This window comes from Chanodichthys erythropterus, chromosome 19 (genome assembly GCF_024489055.1).
Source record: "Chanodichthys erythropterus isolate Z2021 chromosome 19, ASM2448905v1, whole genome shotgun sequence".
Lineage (NCBI taxonomy): Eukaryota > Metazoa > Chordata > Actinopteri > Cypriniformes > Xenocyprididae > Chanodichthys > Chanodichthys erythropterus.
The window spans coordinates 25,106,162-25,130,882 of NC_090239.1; the positions used below are offsets into that span (position 1 = coordinate 25,106,162).

At 33.6% G+C, this 24,721-nt stretch overlaps 1 protein-coding gene across 2 annotated transcripts in view; it reads right to left on the reverse strand.

The window, feature by feature from the left end:
* LOC137007676 (arf-GAP with dual PH domain-containing protein 1) overlaps positions 1–19,004 on the reverse strand; it is a 34,086-nt gene extending 15,082 nt beyond the window's left edge. The window contains exons 1-3 of one of the 2 annotated variants that reach the window (XM_067369286.1): positions 18,676–19,004; positions 7,734–7,864; positions 4,115–4,206 (exon numbers count right to left, since the gene is read on the reverse strand). In XM_067369286.1, coding sequence (XP_067225387.1) covers positions 4,115–4,206; positions 7,734–7,864; positions 18,676–18,766 — 314 coding nt within the window. In that variant the 5' untranslated portion in view covers positions 18,767–19,004. Of the gene's footprint in view, positions 1–4,114; positions 4,207–7,733; positions 7,865–18,540; positions 18,652–18,675 lie in introns of those variants that run through there. The other variant, XM_067369287.1, reaches the window with a different exon arrangement.
* Between the last annotated feature and the right edge of the window lie 5,717 nt (positions 19,005–24,721).

A 24,721-nucleotide genomic window follows, 5' to 3' on the forward strand; every position in this document is an offset into this window, starting at 1 on the left:
GTTTAGTGCAGTAATTTGTTTTTTGTCATGATTGTGAAAAATGTCACCATTGTATGTCAGTAATGCTGCATCGATAATTGTGATAGTAACTCAGATCATCGTTCTGAGAGAAAACAAGACAGTGAAAAAAGTTTTTTCGCCTTTTCTAAGTGTAAAAACACCAAGGGAAGCAGGTCAAGGAGATGACAAGAATACGCCCGATGGCAAATCTATTATTAATGGCACTGATTAAACCCACTGCTTATCACTCAATAAAAGAATGGCATTGCTAGTGTTTTTGAGCGTTTTGATTTCGTTTGGTTTAATAATTAAAATTACATTTGCGAGTCTGACTCTCACTGCGCTCGTGAATTAGCAGAACTTGACGGGGACATTCAAATGCTTAACAAGAAAAACACTTCATGTGACAAACAAACAATTCTGTACATATTTATTAAAGCATACTGCGTGAAGATACGCAAATGAGCCCAAAGTATGAACGCAACACGTTTATAAAAACCGTTTCCTCTGATGTCCTCTCAAAAAAAGGCTTAATGCACTTAGACTGATATTAAAGAGACCAAATTCTATTTACAAATAAAACACATGCAGAAAAACGGATGAGACCAAAATATAAACTTTCAGTATCAATTAAAATGCAAGCATTTATACATTTTCTTCATAACGGTTTTATAAAGGTAGGAAATTGCTTAGTGTGGTTGTCATTTGTTAAAATAAATATAAAAATACATTGTGTTCGTGTCCGTCTGTCCGCTGAATTTGACCCATAATCTCCGATTCTCCTCATCTGTGATCGTGGAAAAGGGGAATTACAATGACAACAGTTGTAGGCCTCCTCAATATGCTCGTTTAAGCATCATTTAAACGTTTTTCAACAAATAAATGAATCGACTTTTCTCAGCGTGTTGATTACATAGATTTATTTGGATATTCATACGATGGCTGAAGCAGTGGTGAGCGTCCAGCGTGTGACACGGTAAACAGATCAACATTGTAAACGAAATTCTACAAAACTTCAGTGAAAATAAATAAATAAATAAAATGATCAAGCGACGTGATAAAATAGCTTCTATTCCCTGCAAACGATACCATTAAAATGTTAACGTTCCACTTAATGGCAGAAACAAAACAAAAGGTAAGCAAGAATCCGTATTAATTTCAGTACGAGTAATAGAGGGCGATCCTGTCAAAATGGCGGCGCCGCCCCGGCATGCAACGAGGCGTGACGTCGGTTCGTATTCTCTATAGGTTATTTTTGGTACGTTTCGCCAAGTGCAGTGTAAAAAGGAGACATCCGATACAGGTCACTTTTAAAAGAAATGTAAGCACGTCGTCCAAAAAAAACAGATATGGTCAAAAGATCGGATCCGTGCATTAGGACATGCAGTGTAAATGCGGCCCAAATGTCAGTTTCAGTGCAGCTTCAAACAGCTCTACATGATCCCAGACGAGGAATAAGAGTCTTATCTAGAGAAACCATCAGCCATTTTCCTAAAAATGCTCTGCGATGCATCAATCATGACATAATCATGTTGGAAAGGTCACACGTGACGTAGGCAGAAGTACTGTGATAGGGCAAAAAACATCTAATTTTCTCTTCAAACTTCAAAATTGTCCGACATCGTTGTTTTACCTTTTGTTTGTAAAGGTGATTGACTTAATCTTTGCATGACCTTTCCAACATGATTACGTAATGAAAGATGAACATTTGTGGTTAAAAGTATATAATTTTTCATTTTTAAAAAAAATGACCAATCGTATCGATAGATAAGACTCTTATTCCTCGTCTGGGATCATGTAGAGCTCTTTGAAGCTGCACTGAAACTGACATTTGGACCTTCAACCCATTGAACCCCAGTGAAGTCCACTATATGGAGAAAAATCCTGGAATGTTTTCCTGAAAAACAGGGAAACTTAAGTTCTTTTCGACTGAAGAAAGAAAGACATGAACATCTTGGATGACATGAGGGTGAGTAAATTTTCAGGAAATTTGAATTCTGAAGTGAACTAATTCTTTAATTCCCAACGCGGAGTGTGAAGCTCATGTACTGTGGATTGTGGGTGTGCATAAGACAATATGGTTAGACAGTATTTACACTTGGTCACCTAAATCATTTTGATCAAACGCCTTGGATGGCCACATTCCCTTTACACTGAGTTGGTTTGAGTGGTCAGGTTGCCATCTTTCTCAAATTTGGACATTTGCACCTGTTTTTTTCATCACAGCAATGCACATAAATTACACAAAGCGACCAAGTGTACACTGAAAAACAATCGGTGCAGGACAGACTTTGAAAAAGTTTTCACTTTAGAAACTGCTAGTAAATTTCACAAATACTTGCAAAGAAATGGCAAGTAACACACTGAATTGAAAGTGGAATTTTGAAGTAGAAAGACTGAAAATAGTTATTCAGTAATTAAGTATTTTCTTGTAAAATATATTTCAATATTTACAACTTTGGGGGAAAAAAAATAGTGTACAGTCAAACCAAAAAATATTCAGTTATTAAATATAATTTTTTTACTAGTGGGTGCAGGATACTATAGTTCATTTATGTAAGTGAGGATAGCAAAATAACTGTGACATATTATACCCAAAAATTCTTCATACAGTGGACTACCAGTAAAATTGATAACAATTTGGAACCAAAAATTATTTAGACACTTTGACCCGACCATGTTTTGCTTAAGTGTTATCTGACATAATTAAGATAATTTTTTTCTGTCACTGCTTAAATCTGAGATCTTATTTTATTACCATTTTTTAAACTATAGTGAATAAACTGTATTAATGAATGAAATGTTCAAGGTGTCTGAATAAATTTTGGTTTGACTGTAAATATTCCAAAATGTTTGGGAAAAGCTTCTCTAATGTAGTCTGGTTGATTTAGTTTCTTATTTTAGATGTTACCAAATGAAGTACTTATAGCACATTTTTCACATGAATAAAATATTTTCTCTTTTTCTTATTTTATTGAATGCATTTTTTCAACCATGTCAACACGCCAATCACAACCCTTCACAACTACTTCTGTAAAATGACATATTTCCAAGATTACAAAAGATCATTTCAAATAGAGTAAGATAAATGAGGTAATTGTGACTTTATTTCTTGAACTTGAGTCTTGGGTATGTTTTACAAATTTTGTCATTTTATTTCTCATGAATTGCAACTGTGATGGTTTTCGCTCAGAAACTGCTAGTAAATTTCACAAATAAATACAAAGAAATGTCACTGAAATAAAAATGAAATTTTAAGAAGAAAAAACTGAAATTGTATTTTCTTGTAAATAAAACAAGTCATTGTTTACAATGTAGAGATGAATACCAAGTAACATCCTATAAAATAATTATCTCACAGTCTAAACAATGATTGAAATGAATATATTTAGCATTTCTTATTTTGTTTTTTATAAAAAAAAAACGTTTGTCTTAACCCATCATTTTGAGCATAAATCTGAACTTGATTGTAGTTCATGAATACGTTTGAATACAGACCTAAAGTGTAAACAAGTTATGTTTAAGTTTACTTATTTTATATACAAAATATATATTTTACGAATTAATCTGAACTCTAAAATCAAAGCCATATGTCTAACCGTGTTGTCTTACAAATTTGAAGTTGATAAGATATAACAAAAATTGAGCCGCTTAAAGGTAACGCAATGTCCAATTTCTTAAAGTTTTTTTTTTTTGAGAGTTAAAGTTTCAAATGATACCTAATGACGATTATTAAAAAGTGATAAAAAGCCACACTGACAGTTAACAGGCTATAAACTACAATACTACATGTGAACAACAGAATTTTCCACACCACCTGAAACACAACACACAAACAGGAAGGAAGGAAACATCTACATCATTGTACCACATTTTCTCGAGCCATGTGAGAAAAAGCGGCCCCTCTGACGGTCTGTATGACAATTCAAAAACCCCCACAATGCTGCTGAGCTGATGATGTCAGAATGACCACAACACGAGAGCCTTGAAGCTGCAAGACTGTAAGTGCACTCAACAGGGAACAGGACGAAACCGGCTCGACATAGTAAGAAGAACGATGTGTGTTTCTGTAGAGCACTGAGGTTCTTACCCTAATGTGGCGTTTAAGTCCTACCTGCAGTCTGTGTGGGAGGGGCGGTAATAAAACGGAGGAACTTGCTGTTCGTATTTGGCCTTTGCTGCTTCATTCCCCATAGAGGTGATAAACTACAGAGAGAGAGAATGCATGACATGGTTTACAGGCACAATAGGTAACACTTGACAATAAGGTTTCATTTGTTACACATTACAAGTAACTAGTGCTGTCAATCCATTAAAAAAATTAACTACTTAATCACAGTTTTTAATATTTTTATAATATAATAATTTCACATTTACTCTCCAAATTAATGTAGAAAAAGACAGTATAATTTAAATATTTGTTTAATGCATCTTTTTATGAATGAAGGTCAGTATCACTGATACTGCTACTGAAGTCTCTATTGTGATTTTTAAACATTAATTATAGATATTCAACATTACAGTATAACTGAAAGCTATCAATTTTCGACATTTATTAGGCTTTAAAAAACAACTTTTAATTTAAGTGAATTTAAAACAATCTTCACATAAACCCATTATAAGAAATGTCATATTTTCCTGTGGCCTCATGTGTAATTGAATTAAGTTATCAAACACATTACAGTCTTTACTGCATACATTTTAAATGAAATAGATGAATCCTTATTAAAGCTACAGTTTTCTCTGTTATGTTTATTCTTTGATGAACATTAATGACAGACATCATCACAGTGACTGGTTTATTAGGCTGCTGTCACTTTAAGAGCTGCCGCTGCCGAACATGACGCGCATCTCATTTTCTCACAACTCTTTAAGTTCATTTAATATGTTATTTAACTCATTTAAGACTGCTCTTATGAGGATACTCCACAAAATGGGAATTTTGGCATAATTCTGTATGTTATTGTTTGTTCAAGCGTGAAAGAGAAATCAATACTGGCGCTCGTCTTTCTGTGCACACGAGTTGTGTGTAACAACATTCACAGACAGTGCGTTTTCGTCTGTCTTGTGGTGATTAGATGGTTTAAAAGCATTTGCGTGATCATATAATGTAACGCTAGACAAATTATGACTTAAAAATGGATGCTACATTAATTGCGTTAAGCACAATAAACTTAAACCAAAAGTTAATTGCATGCGTTAACACACTAATTTTGACAGCACTACAAGTAACGTGTTAGGTACTCAGATTACTTTTTCTGATGTAACAAGTAATGCATTACTTTATAAATTTATCAATATTTGAGTTACTTTTGTGTTTTTAAAACACTTAGGGCCCTATAATACACCCGGCGCAATGCGACGCAAGGCGCAGCGCAAGTGTGTTTGCTAGTTTGCGTCCGGCGCCGTTCGCGTTTTCCCGTTCAGCGCCACGTCCTTAAATTAGTAAACGCATTTGCGCCAGTTAGTGCGCCCATGTGCGTGCTGGTCTAAAAAAGAGGTGTGTTCAGGTGCATTGCTATTTTAAGGAGCTGAAAATAGACTGCGCCATAGACCAACTCAAACCTGGTCTAAAGTCTAAAGTCAGTGGCGCAATATTTTTTTGTTAGAGCGCGTTGGTAGAAACTGCGCCTCTGGGAGCGTCCACAGTGCGCGTTGACTTTGCTTATTACACACAGGGATACGCATCACACAAATATGCCAAATATTAAAAACAAAAGGATTACAGTGTAAAAGAATATTATTGTGTAGGCTACATAAATATAAAAATGTAATGATGAATAGTCATTGCGTGTATTAGAATTAGGCTACCTATTTTCAATTCAGCCTATTACTACTTATAACGGACACAATCCAAGCTAATTCATCCCATGCTTTCTTCTCCTCGGGAAGCTTTGGTGGATTCCTGCTTGTCCTGTAAAAGAGCTTTAACTTCGCGCACGAGCAGATCAGTTTCTTCGCGTGAAAAGCGTTCAGCTTTTCCGCCAACAAATTCTGCCATGTAAATAGCAATCCGCCATGGCGCGAGCGCATCTCGCTATTAAAGGGAATGGGAGATGACACTCTGATTGGTTTATTGAACGTTACGCCCATTACTCATTAAGAGAATAGGGACAACCCATTTCAAAAATGCGCCCCGGTGCACGGACCGTTTTTCCGTCGTTAAAATAGCAAAAGTGGATTTGGACACGCCCTGAGTGCACCTGCGCCATGCGCTTCACACTTTGCATTTAGATCGTTAAAATAGGGCCCATAATGTACGTTACTTTTCGGTTTAATTAATTTCCTTAAACATTGATTTAAAAAAAACATCTGGAAAAGACGAGCCCCAGCTAGATGAGAAAAAGTAACACAAAAGTAATGTGTAACATAAAAAGTTACTGAGTAACGTAACTAGTTACTTTTTAGGTAGTTATGCAATATTGCATTACTTTTAAAAGTAATTTTCCCAAACACTGTTGTTAACATTAGTTAACTAAAAAAAAATTAGAATAAAAAACAATTTACAATGAGAAATTGCTAGTAATTTTCACAATCAGTTAAATAAACGGCAAGTAACACAATGAGTTAAATGTGAAATTTGTTCTTTCTGGTAAAACGTACTCTAATAATCTTTATTTTGAAAAAAATTTTTTTTTCAGTGCATTACTTAACATGAACTAACCATGAAAATACTTCTACAGCACTGAATAATGTTAATGTTAATCTCAACATTTACTAATACATTATTAAGATCAAGGGCCCTATCATACACCCGGCGTAATGCTAACTAACTAATGTTAACAAATGAGATCCTATTGTACTGTAAGTTAATATAATTAATATTATTTTCATACATTATTTCGGAGAGATTACATTTTCTGAAGAACATGCTTAAGAACATGCATAATTCTAATGGATTTTTTGCCCGTTTCATCGAGGCCCAAATGAAAAATCTGATCTCAGCATCCCTAGTGAAAAAATAATATACCAAAATTTGTATACTACAAATACATTTACATATTTAGGTACTTAATATAAATACCCTGAAGTCATTGAGATCTTTTAAATTGGAACAACTAATTTTGTGAGGAAGTAGTGCTGAGGTTCAACTAAAGATATGCTAAAGTATATTTGATTGTGCTAAAGTGCAAGTATACTTTAGGTACACTTTAAATATCTTGCATTTAAAGATTGATATTATGATCATGCTATCCTTACTAATAGTTATATTAAAACACATTTTAGGCTTGATATTAAGAAATGTGCATTGTGCAGTAAAGAAATTAAATGTATAACATTTATAGCAGTTGAAGTTTCAAGCGATATGTCAGTACATATGATAATGGATCTGTAGTATACTTAGTATGAAACAAACATATTTTAAATACATTTCGGTATAGGTTTTTTTCACAAGGGAAAGCAACCCTAATTATTCAGATTTGTTATAATAAGCCATTTTTAAATTCAACGCACCATTGTGCACCTCTTGATTATGCACCGGTTTGACGGATCTGTCCATCACGTCTCTGTTAAGATTATCACAAACATCAGCTCTCTTTAGATTCCCAGGCTCATGTTGTGCACTAATGGCTTTCATCCTCAATCTTTCAAGTGGGCAAAGAGCCAATCAATCTCTGTGGCTCTTGAGATTACTGCAGATTTGGATGGTGTTCAGGAGATCAAAGAAAGCTGCGTTTCTGCCCAGGCAAATCTGAGTAAACAGCCTTCAGCCAAAATCTGCTGTGCCTCACCTCTATTTCTTTATCTTCAAATGCGTCCTGCAGCACAGACTTCACCTGGCTGAGGCTGAGAATACTTCTGTGGATGAGCGAACATCCCTGACACACGAACACACCCAGCGTCACTGACACCCAATCCGGCTCTGAGGAAGAAAGAAGGAACATTTACAAATTTGTGGAACATCTGGAACATCATCACTTGCAAAAATATTTAGGCCTAAATTTAAGATTTATGTATTTGTATAGCATTTGGATTAGACCATAAACTTATAAACTTAATGTGATGAATATTTTTCAGTCATACATAAATTAAACTTTCTGTAACAGCCCCATATAAACTGAATGTACTTTAAATACACAATAACCAGGGTTATATATTAATAATCGATAAAACCCATTTGTTTCAATCTCATCAATTTTAACTAATATTGGTTGTTCCAAAGCTAGCAATATTTGTATACCCTTTAACTGAATAAACTGTTTTCACAATGAACAGATTTACGCAGATTATTTGAATAAATGCATTTTTGAAAATATGATTATTTAAATTAAATAATATCGATATAATAAATATCGATAGCAAATAGTTAATAAACTATGCAATGTTTTTTTTTTAAATAGTTTTTTATAATTTATGTTAAAACAGTGTAATCCAAATGAGTTTTATATGAAATTCAAATACATAAATCCTAAATTTACACCAAAATATGCGTGTGTGACTGTCTGTAAGTGACAATTCATCACCCTAAAAAAATAGTTTACCTTCACCCAAAAATGAAAACTTTATTCACTGTTTACTCATCCTCATGAAGCTTGACTTAAAGGGATAGTTCACCCAAAAAAGAAAATTTGATGTTTATCTGCTTACCCCCAGTGCATTCAAGATGTAGGTGACTTTTTTTCTTCAGTCGAACGCAAATTATGATTTTTAACTGCAACCGCTGCCGTCTGTCAGTCAAATAATAGCAGTGGATGAGAACTTCAACTATAACAGTAAATAAAACTTGCTTAGACAAATCAAAATTAAAACCTGCGGCTCGTGACGACACATTAATGTCCTAAGACACGAAACGATCGGTTTGTGCGAGAAACCGAACATTATTTATATAATTTTTACCTCTAATACACCACTATGTCCAACTTCGTTCAGCTTCCTGTTAGTGAGGTCAAAAAACGCGTTGTGATGACTGAAGTGATGTCTCGCCCATATACTTCAATGAGCGCGAGACATCACTTCCGTTGTCAGAGCGCGATCAGACCTCACTAGCCGGAAGCTGAACGGAGTTGGACTTAGTGGTGTATTAGAGGTAAAAAATTATATAAATACTGGTCGGTTTCTTGCACAAACCGATCGTTTCGTGTCTTAGGACATTAATGTGTTGTCACGAGCCGCAGGGTTTAATTTGGATTTGTCTATGGAAGATTTTTCGACTCTTATTGTTCAAGTTCCCAATCACTACTATTATTTGACTGACAGACGGCAGCGGTTGCAGTTAAAAATCATAATTTGCGTTCGACTGAAGAAAAAAAGTCACCTACATCTTGGATGCACTGGGGGTAAGCAGATAAACATCAAATTTTCATTTTTGGGTGAACTATCCCTTTAAGCTTTCAAGCATCAAAAATAATGCAAAAGCACCCTAAATGTTTCATAACAATAGTCCATACTATTTTTCTGAATCTTCTGAAGTCATATGGTAGCTACAAATTTATTTAATTTTATTATTGAAACTCTTGACATCTGCTCTAGCACTTCTTTGCATATTCATGTGAGATAGAGAATTGCAATTTGTGGATGAATTGTTCTTCTGAGTCAGATTTTTTCCATGTATATCAACTGATTCACAGTCTGAATAGTTCTTTTGAGATCTGTTCAACTCACTGGATATTCACGCTGAAAGTGTTTTTCTTGATTCTGCGAACATTAAGGAAACATTCCATTTTATGTTAAGTAATGTGCTTAAATTTTAATGCTTTTGAAAATAGTGCAGTGCCAATACTAAACTTGACCGACAGTGTTAACAAAAGCAAACCTGAGATAAAAACACTTTTGCTGAAGCAATCATGTCATTTTAGCTACCTCTGCAAGTCTTTGAACTTTTTTATCGTGACTCGTGTTTCAGGGACTCGTACCCGAGCGCTTCACATCACAAGAGCCGAGCTGCCGTGCAAGTTTACTATGGCAAAAAAGACTCACATATGGAGCTGATTATGTGATGCATCAAAATGTATTAGTTTACAAACCATGCACTATGGGAAAAGTGTTTTGATGGCATAACATAGTATTGTGCAAGGTACAAAAATAAGTCCTTTTTAATCAATCTGTGTGAAAATGAATAAAAGTTGTTGGTGTTTAGAGTACTTTATATATAGGTATGTTTTTTGGTAGGTAGAAGCATGTTTTTCCAATGATCACATAATGTTGGCTTCAACATTTCTCTCTTTGCACTCTACAGCCAAAATCACATGCGTTTGAAACAGTGAGTTAATGATCTCAGAAATGTAAAGGGCACCAATTATGCCCCTTTCACAAGATGTAATATAAGTCTCTGGTGTCCCAGGAGTGTGTATGTGAAGTTTTAGCTCAAAATACCCCACAGATCATTTAAAATTGCCACTTTTTGGGGGGTGAGCAAAAACACGCCATTTTTGTGTGTGTCCCTTTAAACGCAAATGAGCTGCTGCTCCCGGCCCCCTTTCCAGAAGAGGGCGGAGCCTCAAGAGCTCATACAACAACAAAACAGGACAATCTCACGCACTGAACATGTCAGAAACTGTCAGTAGCAGTGTTCAGCCTTACATGTTCGAACCAGAGTCGGACACTGATGCCTACAGAGCCAGAGAATTACCAGAATTTATGGTTACAACTTATGTTGTCATCTTGCTTTTATCCAGTATTAATTACTAATTCTATCCTTCAATACTATTTTGGGTGGTATGCAAATTGGCACACAGACAATAATGTCATCACTATACCATTTACTTTAAGTATATGTATCCATATGCAGATGGAACCGTTAATGGAGTCCAAAATAATGAAGACTGCAGCAAAACCACTTTAACAACTGGTTTAAAAGTAGGACTGGCTGAGGTCTAAGAGTTTTTAAAAACTGCATATAAACCACAGAGGTTATCTACAATAATTATACGTTAGTCTCAGCTTAAAGGTTAAACACAGGCGAACCCACAATAAGAGGGAGACAGAAAGGTCTGTAATGTCACCCGCATCTCACACATACACGCCCTCTTTGTACACACAGACACAGACAGCCTCTTCACACAACAGCTCACATTTGAGTCACAGAGAAACTGCAAAAGTGAGCACTTGAGTTTGACACTTCAGGTGCGAGTGTTGCTAAACGCTGGGAAAACCTTGAGCTGAAAACCCTGAGGGCACACAGGGGAGTGTCGGCTGTCGACTGTGACAAAACTGGCATAAACTGATATTCAGGTTTTTTGACTTCTTAAAGTGACGCAATCCATGAGAAACTGTGTCATACGAGTATGTGTCTAACGCTCGCTGTGTATAAGAAATACAGTGAAGTTATTGTTCGAAGGAGAAAGAGGGGCGATTGGAGAGAGCGGCAGAAAGCGAGAGATAGAGAGGCTTGTGACCAAATGAAATGGACTTTGTTCTGTCTTTTACCTACTTTTGGTTCTTAACTGGTTATCTGCTGATCAAGGTGTGGCTCTGTCTGCTACCAGGCTACACACCTTCCTCGCTGCTTGCGAATTTGATTTCTGCTCATGAAGTTACTCATTAAACACATACATGGGCACAAAAGTCCAGATTTGTTAAACTTGGTCATAATGGCATCAAATTATTATTCACTCTCATAATGTACTCATTCCAAACCTGTATGACTTTCTTTATTCGTGGAACACAAAATGAGACATTTTGAAGAATGTGCTGGTTGCTCATTTCCATACAATTACACTGAACTTACAAGCTTCAAAACAGACACAAAAGCACCATAAACATGTAAATAAAGAAACTCTATAAACTATGTAAATAGTCTTCTGAAGATGGAATCACTTTCAAAAAAAAAAAATTTCAAGCTGATGAACGATAAAAACACGCCAATCAGAATCCATCCTGCTTTAAAGAGCTCGAGCAGACAGCAAAAACTGCGGCACACTTATAATAACAGAACATACTTGTGCATTCGTGTGGATGCTAATATAGTTATTATAGTTTATAGTTATCTTTCTCAGTGTGAACAGGCTTTAACTCTTAACAACTAGATTCATGCATAATTCAGAATCATGCATACCACTTTTGTGAACCCGTAGACTGGATCAATGAAAAAAAGACTGAAAATGATTCACCACTTACCTATGGTACGGTGTTGCCTCCAGGCAACATGGTCTATTTTAGTTTGTTTTTAATAAAATAAAGCACAAATTGATTGATCAAGCATATCTCAGTACAGAATAACTCAAATACTAATCAATAAAAGTGCAAAAAAGACCAAAACATGACCAACAGGGGTCCATTTTGTGTCCTGTTTCAGCACATGTGCACATATCACATGACTCCATATTTTTTCCATTGAAAAGTGCTTTTTTTCACTTGTTTGTAACCATTTAATCACCCACAAAAAATATGAGTCACTTTCACTGGCAAGTAAAGAAGTATTTTTAAGTAATTTACATTATATATCAACAAATGTTTTATAGAAAATAACAAAAAACTGTGTGTTGCCTCAAGGCAACATTGTACCATAATGGAATCGCAAAAGGCCATACAGCCATAATAGGTTTGAATACAAATGGATCATATTTGTAAGGAAAAGAGTTAGAATTATCTAAATATGTTGGCATTTTCACATGATTTCGTAATGTACTATACTAATTCACATACTATATCTGCATATATTATGATCTGCACATTTTCTATAGCACTTCAGAAAGGTATAATACACAGGTAGCACTGGCGGTTGATGAGGGTGATGCTGAGGAGTTAATGAGGGGTCATACTGTGATGAGGAAGATGAAATCATAGTGACAATCCGTCAGGGAGAGACTGAGGGTGAGAGAGAAGATGGAGATGAGGATGAAGAAGGATATGATAACTTGATATAATAACATAATAATATGATGGTTTGGTAATACTTGTGTTCCACTATGGTACAATGTTGCCTGAGGGCAACAGCTGGATATAAAATGTTACTTTTTATTAAATATGAAACTTTTAATACATTAAAAACTAGATAAATATGTTTGTTTAAGTGTCTAGTTAAAGAAATGAACGTTTTCAATAAATATATTTCTTTTTTCTACATGAAAATGCCAAATGTTTAAATTTTTCCATTGTGGTACAATGTTGCCTCGAGGCAACAAACTTATAAAAAATAAATAAATTTAAAAAAATTATTAAAATATTATTGATATTGTTAAAGTGTCCAATTTTAAGCAGGAAAAACAACACAAATAATTTTTTCCTCATTGATATCATATTGTGTACCATAGAGGGTTAAAGCCTTTATACTGCATATAATGTATCATAAAAGTGTTTTTAATGCATTAATTATGCTTTGTAATGCACCTTATAGTGCATTGTACGAATAATTGCAACCAGTTATAATACATTATAATAACACTGGTCTATTCATCGCTACACCTTTAGAAGGTATAATGCATTCAAACAAATAACAGATTTAAGATGCAACAAGGAATCTGCACACATAATGCATTTAATTTTAGTTAGTACATTTACTTATGAAAAGATATAAAGCATTATACATTATGAATACCTTTATAATGCATTATTCATAAGGGCTTTAAGTGAATTTCTTCTGTTGTGTACCACAAAAAAAAAAAAAAATCATATGACAGAATTTTAATTTTTGTTGTTATTACTTACTTCAGTCAAGCTCCTACATAAATTGAACTTCGAATGTGCTTCACATGATCATTAACAGCATTAAACAAACCTCCAAATGTTTCAACCCCATTTGCATCTAAACAGTGTCCGGTTGCATAAACTGCTCAGACTAGTTTTACAAGTTAATCGTGTATTTTTTTTTCTTCACCACTGGTCATATCTGTCTGTGATGTAAAAAAAGAAGATTGGTCTAATTTGAATCTGAAAAGTAAGACTAATTGCCCCCTGACTAACTGCTAGACTAGCTATTAAGCAACAGTCTTAACATGATGACTATGTTTATGCAACTGTCCACAGACTGCAAGTGGAAAGATGTTAATACTAGTGTAAACAGGGTCGTGGTGTCAATGTCGCCTGGATGATTTGCATGACTGAGATGGCAGTGCGCTGAACGCTGTGACTTTTACTCATTGAGTGATAAAAGTCACAAGGCATGAAGTGTGCTATACCAGAGATTGAGTGCACTGGGTCAACAGCTTCATTCGCAGCAAGAAGCATCTGTGAAACCCCAGCATGCATACCATACAGCATATTGAGGTTTCTCAATATAGAGAATGTGTTGATGTGAGGTTTAGGTTATTCTGGGTTTATGCCACATATCTGAACGATTTGAAGATATATCTGTCCTATATATGTGTGTGTGTAAAGGCAAAAAGTGTTTGTAATGTGAGTGCAAGAGAGAGAGAGAGAGTGTGTCAGCTCTGAGGACAGTCGTCCATCACACTCAGTACAGCCTAACTTGGCAACCAAACAAATAAATAAATAAAATCAATGATTAAATCACAGTAAAATGATGCAATGGATGATAAGTGATTCATATGACACATCAATAGTTGTGTCAAGTCAAATTTACTTCTACAGCGCTTTTCACAATCCATGTTGTTTCAAAGCAGCTTTACAGTAAATCATGATATTATGTTTAAAATATATCTTAATTTTTTTCATACGTATATGTCGCATTTATCAGATTAGAGCTGGACAATGATATTGTACATCTTTAAAAAAATGGTGGGTTAAAAACAATTGAGTTGAGTTGAAAATGGACAAACCCAGCGATTAGATTGTTTTAACCCAGCGGATGGGTTGTTTTACAATCCTCATTTTGGCTGCGTGAGATTCTCCAGCTTTGTTGTTGTTGTTGAGCTGTTAAAGCTCCGCCCTCTTCTGGAAAGGGGGCGGGAGCAGCAGCTCATTTGCATTTAAAGGGACACACACACAAAAATGGCGTGTTTTTGCTCACACCCAAATGGGGCAAATTTGAAAAGCTATAATAAATGATCTGTGGGGGATTTTGAGCTGAAACTTCACACACACATTCTGGGGACACCAGAGACATCTTGTGAAAGGGGCATTAAAGGTCCCCTTTAAAAAGATCCTATACGGCTGTATGATATTATGGGATTTTTATTTATTTAGGCTGTATGATTAGCTGATCACAGTATAAGTTGAATATTTAGGGTTAAGGCTTTTGAAGGTGCTGTCACATAATGTTATAATGTTTTATAATGAGGGTGAAAAAGTTCCCCATGCAGATTTTGTTGGCTCAAACTCGCTACGTTGACAACAGAAAAATACTTACACGGTTTTCAATGTAAGTATCTTTGTACTGCCAATTATATCGAAATTTCGACACATCTTAAGGATGAGAAATAGTAAAAGTGATTCTTGCCAGCTTCCGCACAAGGCGCAGTTTGAATGCTCTCTATTTTAGGGAATTGTATTTACTATTTCACAATGAGTTCTGTGAAAACCCTCCCATGATGCTCTCTGTTTGTCAAAAGTGAGCCAGACATGTGGACATTTAGTATGATGTAATAACAGAAAGAAGATGACCAGTTACCGACATCAGGGTTTATATTGTTATCTACAATTAAAACTAAAACCATAAAAAAAAAATATTTTCATTATTTGAATTGAAATGATATATATATATATATATATATATATATATATATATATATATATATATATATATATATATATATATATATATATATAAATTAAACTTATTTTATTTCAAGTCGTTTCCAAAGCAACATTTCTGAGTTTTGTTTAACTGAAGCTGAAGTACTAAAATAACTTTAGTTAAAAAAATAATAATAAAAAAACAAAAAAAAAAAAAATAAATATGAAAAAAAATATCAAAAATTCAAAAAGAATATATACCAGGTTATTATCATTAACTAAAACTACAAAAATTGAAAACATTTTCATTTTATTTGACTGTTTATAGACATTTAAAACAATAAAAATGACAAAAACTAAATAAAACTAAAATAAATAAAAACAGAAAATATAAAAATAAAATCTAATTCAAAAACTATAATGGTAATTCAATACTATATCAATTAGTTGCGATTAATCACATCTAACATAAAATTTTGTACAAATATATATACAGTATGTGTTTGTATGCATGTATGTGTATATATATATATATATATATATATATATATATATATATAAAAACACACACATATACTATATTTACAAACATTTATGTTAGATGCGATTAATCGATTTGACAGCACTAAAAATAACACATGCATCATGCATCTGATATGTTGGTGTTTTAGGGATTTTCGACAAGAAAGTCTTCCATCACTCAACACATGCACATATCGAAAGTAAGGAAAACAGAAGTGTGTTGTCTAGTCTTTCCCTAACCCCATATTCACCCTGACTCATCTGAAGTGTCCGCCATGTGTCATCCGCTGATCTGATGCGCTGTTTTCCTCCGGCCTAAAGCGCCTGCAGTCGTAACACAGTCAGAATGGGCTGATATCCAATGCTGGGCAAAAATCCCAGAACTCTCTTGTGAGAGTCACTGTAATATTACTGCCTTAATAGGACGGTGTGTATGTAAGCCTATGCGTTTGTGTGCCTGATACTGTACTGAAAAGCTGCAATGCAGAGAAATATGTACAGTATGACACTGTATCTGAAGGGATTGAGATAATAACATTAGGAAATCTATTTTCTCACACACAGTCAAACAGGAGCTGTGCAGGAGACCTGATGAGAATATAGCTGAGTCACCCACTCTTTGTGTGACTCACACACACACACACACACACACACACACACACACACACACACACACACACACACACACACACACACACACACACACACACACACACACACACACACAGACACACATCCCCCTCTGACAACACCTCTCAAAACACACCACAAACTCATGTTTAACACCTCGCATTACAAACAACATGCGTGACTCAATGCTGTGTGTCACCCAACCAACACTCTACAACCTTTTGGGGCTGAAGTTGGGTAAGTACAGATCAAAAACCACCATATTATTATCAAATAACGTGGAACACATGACTGCTCCTGTAACATGTTGTTTCCCTGAGGCAGAATGATGATGACATGTGACTGTAGCATCATAAGCAAGGCTGAATCACTGTAATGACACTGTAGAGTGTCATTGTTTTAGTGAGTATTTACACAGAAACTACCGTAATACAACATGTATTTAGTGGCGTACACATGCTTATTGCTATGGATATTAAAATACACATAGCAATTATTAATATAACACATTTTATTAACCAAATTAAAATATGAATATGTAAATTAATGAATGAATATGTATTAAATATTTTATATTACACATTATTATACATTTAAGAATATAACACACACACACACACACACACACACATATATATATATATATACATATATATATATATATATATATATATATATATATATATATATACCAAATTAAAATATGAAATATAAAAATATATAATGTAATGCTTATATTACATATTATTTAATATGTTAAGAATATATTATAACTTATATATAGCTGCATATAACTATATATATATAACTATATATATATATATATATATATATATATATATATATATATATATATATATATATATATATATATATATATATATATATATAACTATATATATATAAATAATGACATTGCAATAAACTAATTAAAATTGTAATAATAAATAACAAATCAAATTAAAATTATTTCATCAATTGAATAAAAATGAACTATATTAAAATATACTGTATTTTTTTACTATATATAATAAATGCTAGGTATTGATATATTACAAACTTTATAGATTTTATATATATATATATATATATATATATATATATATATATATATATATATATATTGAATAAAAATGAACTATATTAAAATATACTGTATTTTTTTACTATATATAATAAATGCTAGGTATTGATATATTACAAACCTTATAGATTATATATATATATATATATATATATATATATATATATATATATATATATATATATATATATATATATATATATATAATTTGAATACTAAATACCAAATATAAATTAAAAAATATTTCATACATCAAATATGAACTATATAAACATGCTATTTCAATTATATATATATATATATATATATATATATATATATATATATATATATATATATATATATATATATATATAATATTATGACATTATAATATAGGCTACTTAATTAAAATTAAAATAAGCATCAAATATAAATTACAAATAAATATCTAATAAACAGAATTAAAATATGAACTATATAAACATATATTGCTATTTATTATTTTATTATATATGCTCTATTTTAATATATTATAACAACTTACTATATCATATATCTCATTTTTATTTTAATATACTACAATATAAGTAATTCAAAATGTAATAAATAATAAATGTAAATATTACAGATTTTATTCATAGGAAAACATTTTGTGTGTGTACATATATATATATATATATATATATATATATATATATATATATATATATATATATATATATATATATATTACATTTGAATATATCACAATTACATTAGAATTTAAAAAATGTAATGTTATCAAATGAAATATTTAAAGTGTAGCCTACTATAAAGTGTCAGGTCTAGGCCTCCCACAGCAGATGCAAGAGCCACACAAACCGAAAGCAGCGCGGTGCATCAGTCTGACAGGTGCGGCGGCTTCAGGCTCTGTATGTACAGTTGACCAGGTGAGATGCTCTTACCTGCAGCGCCGCAGTCCGCGCAGATGTCATTACCGGCTCGCTGCCGGAGATCGTGCAGAAGGCAGCTGTTCCGCTCCGGCTCTTTCGCCATGACACGCTGGATCGATACGTCTCCGCCGGGCTTATCTATCGCGAGCAGGTTGATGAATGGGGCAGCGATGAAAGCGTTCAAATAACCGCAAGCGCGTCTAGTTACGAAGCCCGAGGTGTGTCCACTTACTGATGGGATGGAAATGGCTGTAAATATAGTGTATTTCTCTTCCTCTTTGTGTTTGCGCTCAAGGTTCTGGCGGTGGAGAGAGAGAGAGAGAGAGAGAGAGATCCTTTTCTTTCACTCTAGAAAATTTATCAGCGTCTTATCGTCTCCCTCCCCTCCTTATACTGCCGACAAACAGACTGGAAATACAGCGACACCTAGCGGCGACTTTTGGAATCACTCGCAATCTTTGCTTCTGACGATCAGAACATTTGACTAGATCAGCAGGTGCTTAGACCGTCTTGAGAACCAGTTTGACCAACTAGCAGTTTACTTTTCACATGCAAATTATATCAATCTAGCCAACATTTCTATGACTTAAAAAAAAAAAAAAAAAGTCTTAAAGAAAACAATTAGAAGACTTGAAAGAGTAGCCTATAGTCTGCGAATTTCATGCAACTGGCCCTAGATGTTTTCAATCTTTTGGATGTCATGGACCCCCATCATAAAATTTAAACCATTATTTTACAATGTTAACTTTAAAAAGATCTAGCGGCACGGGTTGTTTTTGTTTACGGGTCATATACAGAAACGTCCACTTTTCTGTCCCTAGACTTTACAGAAATATTAAAACACTTTAGGATTACAATTTTTATATATTTTATTATGAAACAATATGTTATTTGAACAATTAAATATTCTTGAGCCATCAATGTGGCAATATTTGTTTCTTAATTAATTATAAAAATTCCAAACACCACAGAAACTCTCGTCCCCACAGTCATGAGGAAAAGTGCTTTATTTTGAGCTCAGAAACAGGTTTTTCTACCATTTCAAATACAATAATGTATGCATAACTATCAAATATATAATGTAAATGACATAAAAAAAAAACAACAAATGCTGAATAAATATTATAAAATATATAATGAATGTAGTGGTCCCTTGTTGTTGTGTCATTGGTAACAAAAATCTCTTATTTTGAAATAAAAAATCACACTGATAACATCACTTGATTTCCTTCTTCCTGTTTCCTGAAGATCAATGGAGAAAGGCCAATGGAAAGTCCACTATCTGTTTTCAGTTATCAGAAATTTTAATTAGAAAATTATAATTTCATATGAAGCTTTTAGTTGAAGTCACCGGTGTGACATAGTTTATTGTTAGGGAATTTTAAAAAAACTATAATATAAATGGATTAAATTACTTAATTGACAATATGTGGATTGACACCTTGCAGTAGCCATTGTGTAAAATGCATTTTTCATGAAAACTGTCACTGGTGTTGTTACCTGTTTATAGATAAACTTCAATTAAAGCTATTCATTAAGTTCTTTTGCATAAAATAGCACTAAGATTACATGATTCTAACTTTTCTTTCTCATTGTTAAGCCTCCTTTGGTCAGATATGGCTAAATTGGGGGTATTTGGCTAGGTGCAGCGACTTTACAGACAGCGTATTTACAGACATTTTTAAAATGTTGTTTATGATCTTTTACTGGCTGCTTTCAGTAATGTCAATGATAAGTCTTTGATTGTATACCAAATGTAAAAATTTAGTCCCATCTACTTAATTATTGTTGAAGAATAAGGATCTTATATATACACGTCACCGGTGATTCATTGTGTCACTGTTTTTTGACTGTCACATTAAATAAAATGTGTCATATGTGACATGGTAATCATTTTACATCCATTGAATTCTGCTACACTCAAGAATTAAGATGTAAAGGATTGCATCATTACTTGTTTATAACTGTTTTTCAAATATTTTCATTGTTAGAGCAAATACATGGTTGCGCATTTGAATTAACATCATTCAATCATACTTTTAACTAACCTGATTAAAATAAAAAAAAACACATAATCCTTATTTTTGGCATTATCATTATTATTCTGCATGTGCTGAAAAAATTGAGAAATTATATTTCATGAAAAACTTTTAAAAATGCCAGAAAAGTAAAGGTAACACAAGAACGAAAAAAATAAAAAATCATTAAGCTGTCATTTATGTGTATTCATAAAGTCAAAATGTAATGTGGTCTAAGTTTAAATGTTAGAAAAAGAAATACATTTTAAGACATTTTGTCATACCAAAAGTGGACATTTCTGTAGAATGACCTTTACGATATTACCAAAGTCCCTTTAAGACGAGTCATTTCACTCGGCGGCCATCTTTGAAACAGCTTTTGGGCATCCAAGTGTAGCTATCTCATTCAATGGGGAAACATCAAATTCTCTGAATTTCGATTAAATTTCAGATTTGAAATCAGCAATGAAATCTGACAACAACTGTCTCATAAATTTTGTTTATAAACGCTCGAATTGTGACAAAAAAAACGGTATTTTTCAGGCTGTATCAAGCTAATGCGCATGCACAGTCCTAAATGCGCGTCTCTTGTGCCTCATTTCGGAGACGCGCGTCTGACTGTTTCTATAGAAACCGGAGCTTCTAACGGCCGCTGCAGTGACGCGATGACTTTACCAATCGGCGATTGGTTCTTATTTAGAAGGCGGGACTTATTCCGCCATGTAGAGGGTATGCACGCGACGTCACCGTCGACCGTTAGGACTGCGGTCACGCACGCTGAGTGACAAAAGACTGAGCAGCAGCATTGGTTTTCAGCGTGAATGTCGCGAAAAACACACAAAACACATTCAAAACGGGAAAGAGCTTTGCGGCTGACTGTACAAATAGATTTGACAACCCTGAGGTATATATTTAAAAACTAGAGAAAGCAACAGAAAAAGAAGCAATGGATCACTGCAATTCACAGAAATGGCTGACTCCAGCAGAGAAACATGGATTTGCAGTTATCATTTTGTGTCGAATTGTTGGATTTTGAGGTAAAATCATACCTTATATATTGTATTGATATAATGTTGACGACTCATCAATTAAATATTTTCCATCTTATATTATGCATAATTGTGTGTTTTTAAATAAACAACACTGTCAAAAACTATACTATAAAAGTTTTAGGGCTGGACAATATGACGATATAACATTGATATAAGTGATTAAGCAGATTTAAACCTACCGATATTGTAGTTATATAAAATAGGCTATTCACAGACAGATTTGCTTTATGTATTTCCCCGGCGTCAAATCAGCACATAAATGTCAGGAAACACTCCTGGCTGCATGTCAATATCCATGGATTAGGTTTATTTGACAAGTTGTAAGAAATACTTTCGATCCCAACCTTTAGGGTAATTCGTTAGTTTTACTCGCGTTTTCGCCATTTCTCCTTTTAATCCAGTCATGCAGCAGGTTCTTTTGCCACTCAGTCTAGCTGAGGGAGAGCGTTTTCGGCGGGAAAGGGACGTCGATGCATACCCTCTATTGCACGTTGCACTTTCTCCCATGCATTCATAATAATACAAGTGATGCATCTTTGATATTACTAAGACAGCCTTATATAATCTTCAACTGAAGAATATAGAGCTCTAATTTATATTTTACAACTGTTTATGATAAAAATGGTTAATGGTGATGATCATTTTTAATTTCTGTCAGAAATACACATCAAACATGCAAAACCATACCAGTTAATGGTATTTCGAATTAAATAATGAGACATTCAGTTGCTTCAGGGGAGTTTATTTTGGCGCGATTTGCTTATTTCGATTCTCTGATTGGTGGAGATTTTTCACAGAATCCTGGGTAATGTAGTTTTTCACCAGGAATTCTGCTGTTAAACATGAATATCCCTCCCTTTATGATAGCAACATTCTGTAACAACTGTACAAAAATAAAAACGTCAGGTAAAAATATGGGATCACTAAAAAATGGGTTATTCTCACCTACTGACTAAACAACATGCTCTGAGTTGTGTAGAAACACTGAAAAGTCAGAAAATCCAAAACAAATTTGTCCAGTATACTGGATGCTTGGATTAAGGAGGATATTATAAGCGTGTGTGTTTTTAAGTGTGGTTAATTATGAACAAGATGCTCGTTATGACCCATGGCATGGGACATTTCGACCAAAACAATTCCTCGTGCTGTTATTGAGAGTGAAAGCGACCAATCACCAGTGGCCTTTCAAAAGCCACGCCCATTGTTCGTCCTCCGGGTGCAAGTGTGAGCCAATCAGACACAGTTTTCGAGCAGTATGCTCAAACCAAGCGAGACAGACGTTTTCTTTAACCAATAAGATTCTTCATGACTGTAAGACGTACGCATCACGTCAGCTGGTTTTGTTTTGCTCTAACTGAATACTGTAGCATGAGCAACACATCGTCATCATAAACCATGTAAGAAGACTCTGAAGTGCATGTAGCTAGATAGCTAGACAATTAACTTTAAAAAGATCTCTAGCGGCACGGTTTTTTTTTTTTTTTTTTTTTTTTTTTTTGTTGTTGTTTACATTCACTGCTGATACTATGTATGTATGGAGGACCAGGGGTGTCACTTAAAAATAAAAAGAAGAATCAATTAATTAATTTAATAATTCAAACATAAAAATGTATATAAATGATTCACTTTTTATATGGGCAAATTAATAGACATATTTAAAGTTGTTTATTTAATTCCTGTTTTTAAATGTAGTTTAATAAAACAATAAATTTTAAAAATCTTTTTTGAATGTATAAATAAATAGACAAATTTGAAATGGGATATTTAATTCATTTTTAAAAAACTATGACAGTCTTATATAATCAGATTAATTTAGGAATCTAAGCTTAGATATTTGACCAATGTTTATGAAAGACAGTAATTTTTAATTTCTGTCAGAAATACATGATATCATGTATGTATTAGCCTACGAATAATACTACTCCCAGACAGATGATTCGCTACTTCTCTGTCAATCATATTACGTGTCATCATAACTCCCACCCTTCTATGACGAAAATCCATCCGGTAGTTCATCAGTCTTCGTAGGTAGACATTAAGCTAATAAATAGACGAGTGCAATAATGTGTCTATGTGTTTTTCATGCGATTTGGGGTAATTATAAGAATAAAGGATGTTTAGATATGAGAAATGTCAACGGAAAGCCCGCGCCAAATGGGCAAAGTGCAATAAAGCAGCTGTGTAGAGTTCAAGAGTTCATAAAAGGTTGGTACAGTAGCATTGAGCCAAGCATAGATTGTATACAGAGCACAGAGAGCAAATTTGTGCTGCACAAAGAAAAACAACTGGCACTGCAAAGAGTTTTGCTATTAATCACTTTATTTTTGTAATTAAAACAGCTTTTAGAAGACTTTTTATTTGCAATCTCTTATTTTTTAATCAAGATATAATCATTTTTGCTCTCAAACACAGTATGTTTGATTGAATAAAAAACACACAAAAGTAAGCAATTCAATAACAAATTGTGTACATACATGTTTTTACATTGTACTTATATTTTAAAAACACCTGCATGTAATTAAAGCTGTAATTAATTTCTGTAATTACATCTAAAATTACACTGTTGATCCTTCCCTTACACCCTTAAGTGTATCCATACCACCAAACCTGTCCCTAACATTACTCATATCCCACTTAAGAGCAGCAAAAGTGTTTTCCAATACAATATGAACACAATAAGTAAACTGTACGTATTTTTTGATGTAAGTACATAGTAGTTAAGGACACCTACCCCAAAAAAATATAAGGACAAATATATACCCACCAGTTGAAGCGTTTCTTAGAGGTAAAATTAGTATAATATGATTAGACAAATAAAACATTTGTATAAGGAATTCAACATGAAGCTGTTGCAATTATTTGATAAATAGGCATGACACAGGATTTGCTTAGAGTTCACTAGAGGCAGTGAGTCATAAATTAGTCATATACAGAAGATTTTAAAGATTGTGAAGCCAGAAGGAAATGGTCGCGGTAGGCTAAGTAGCA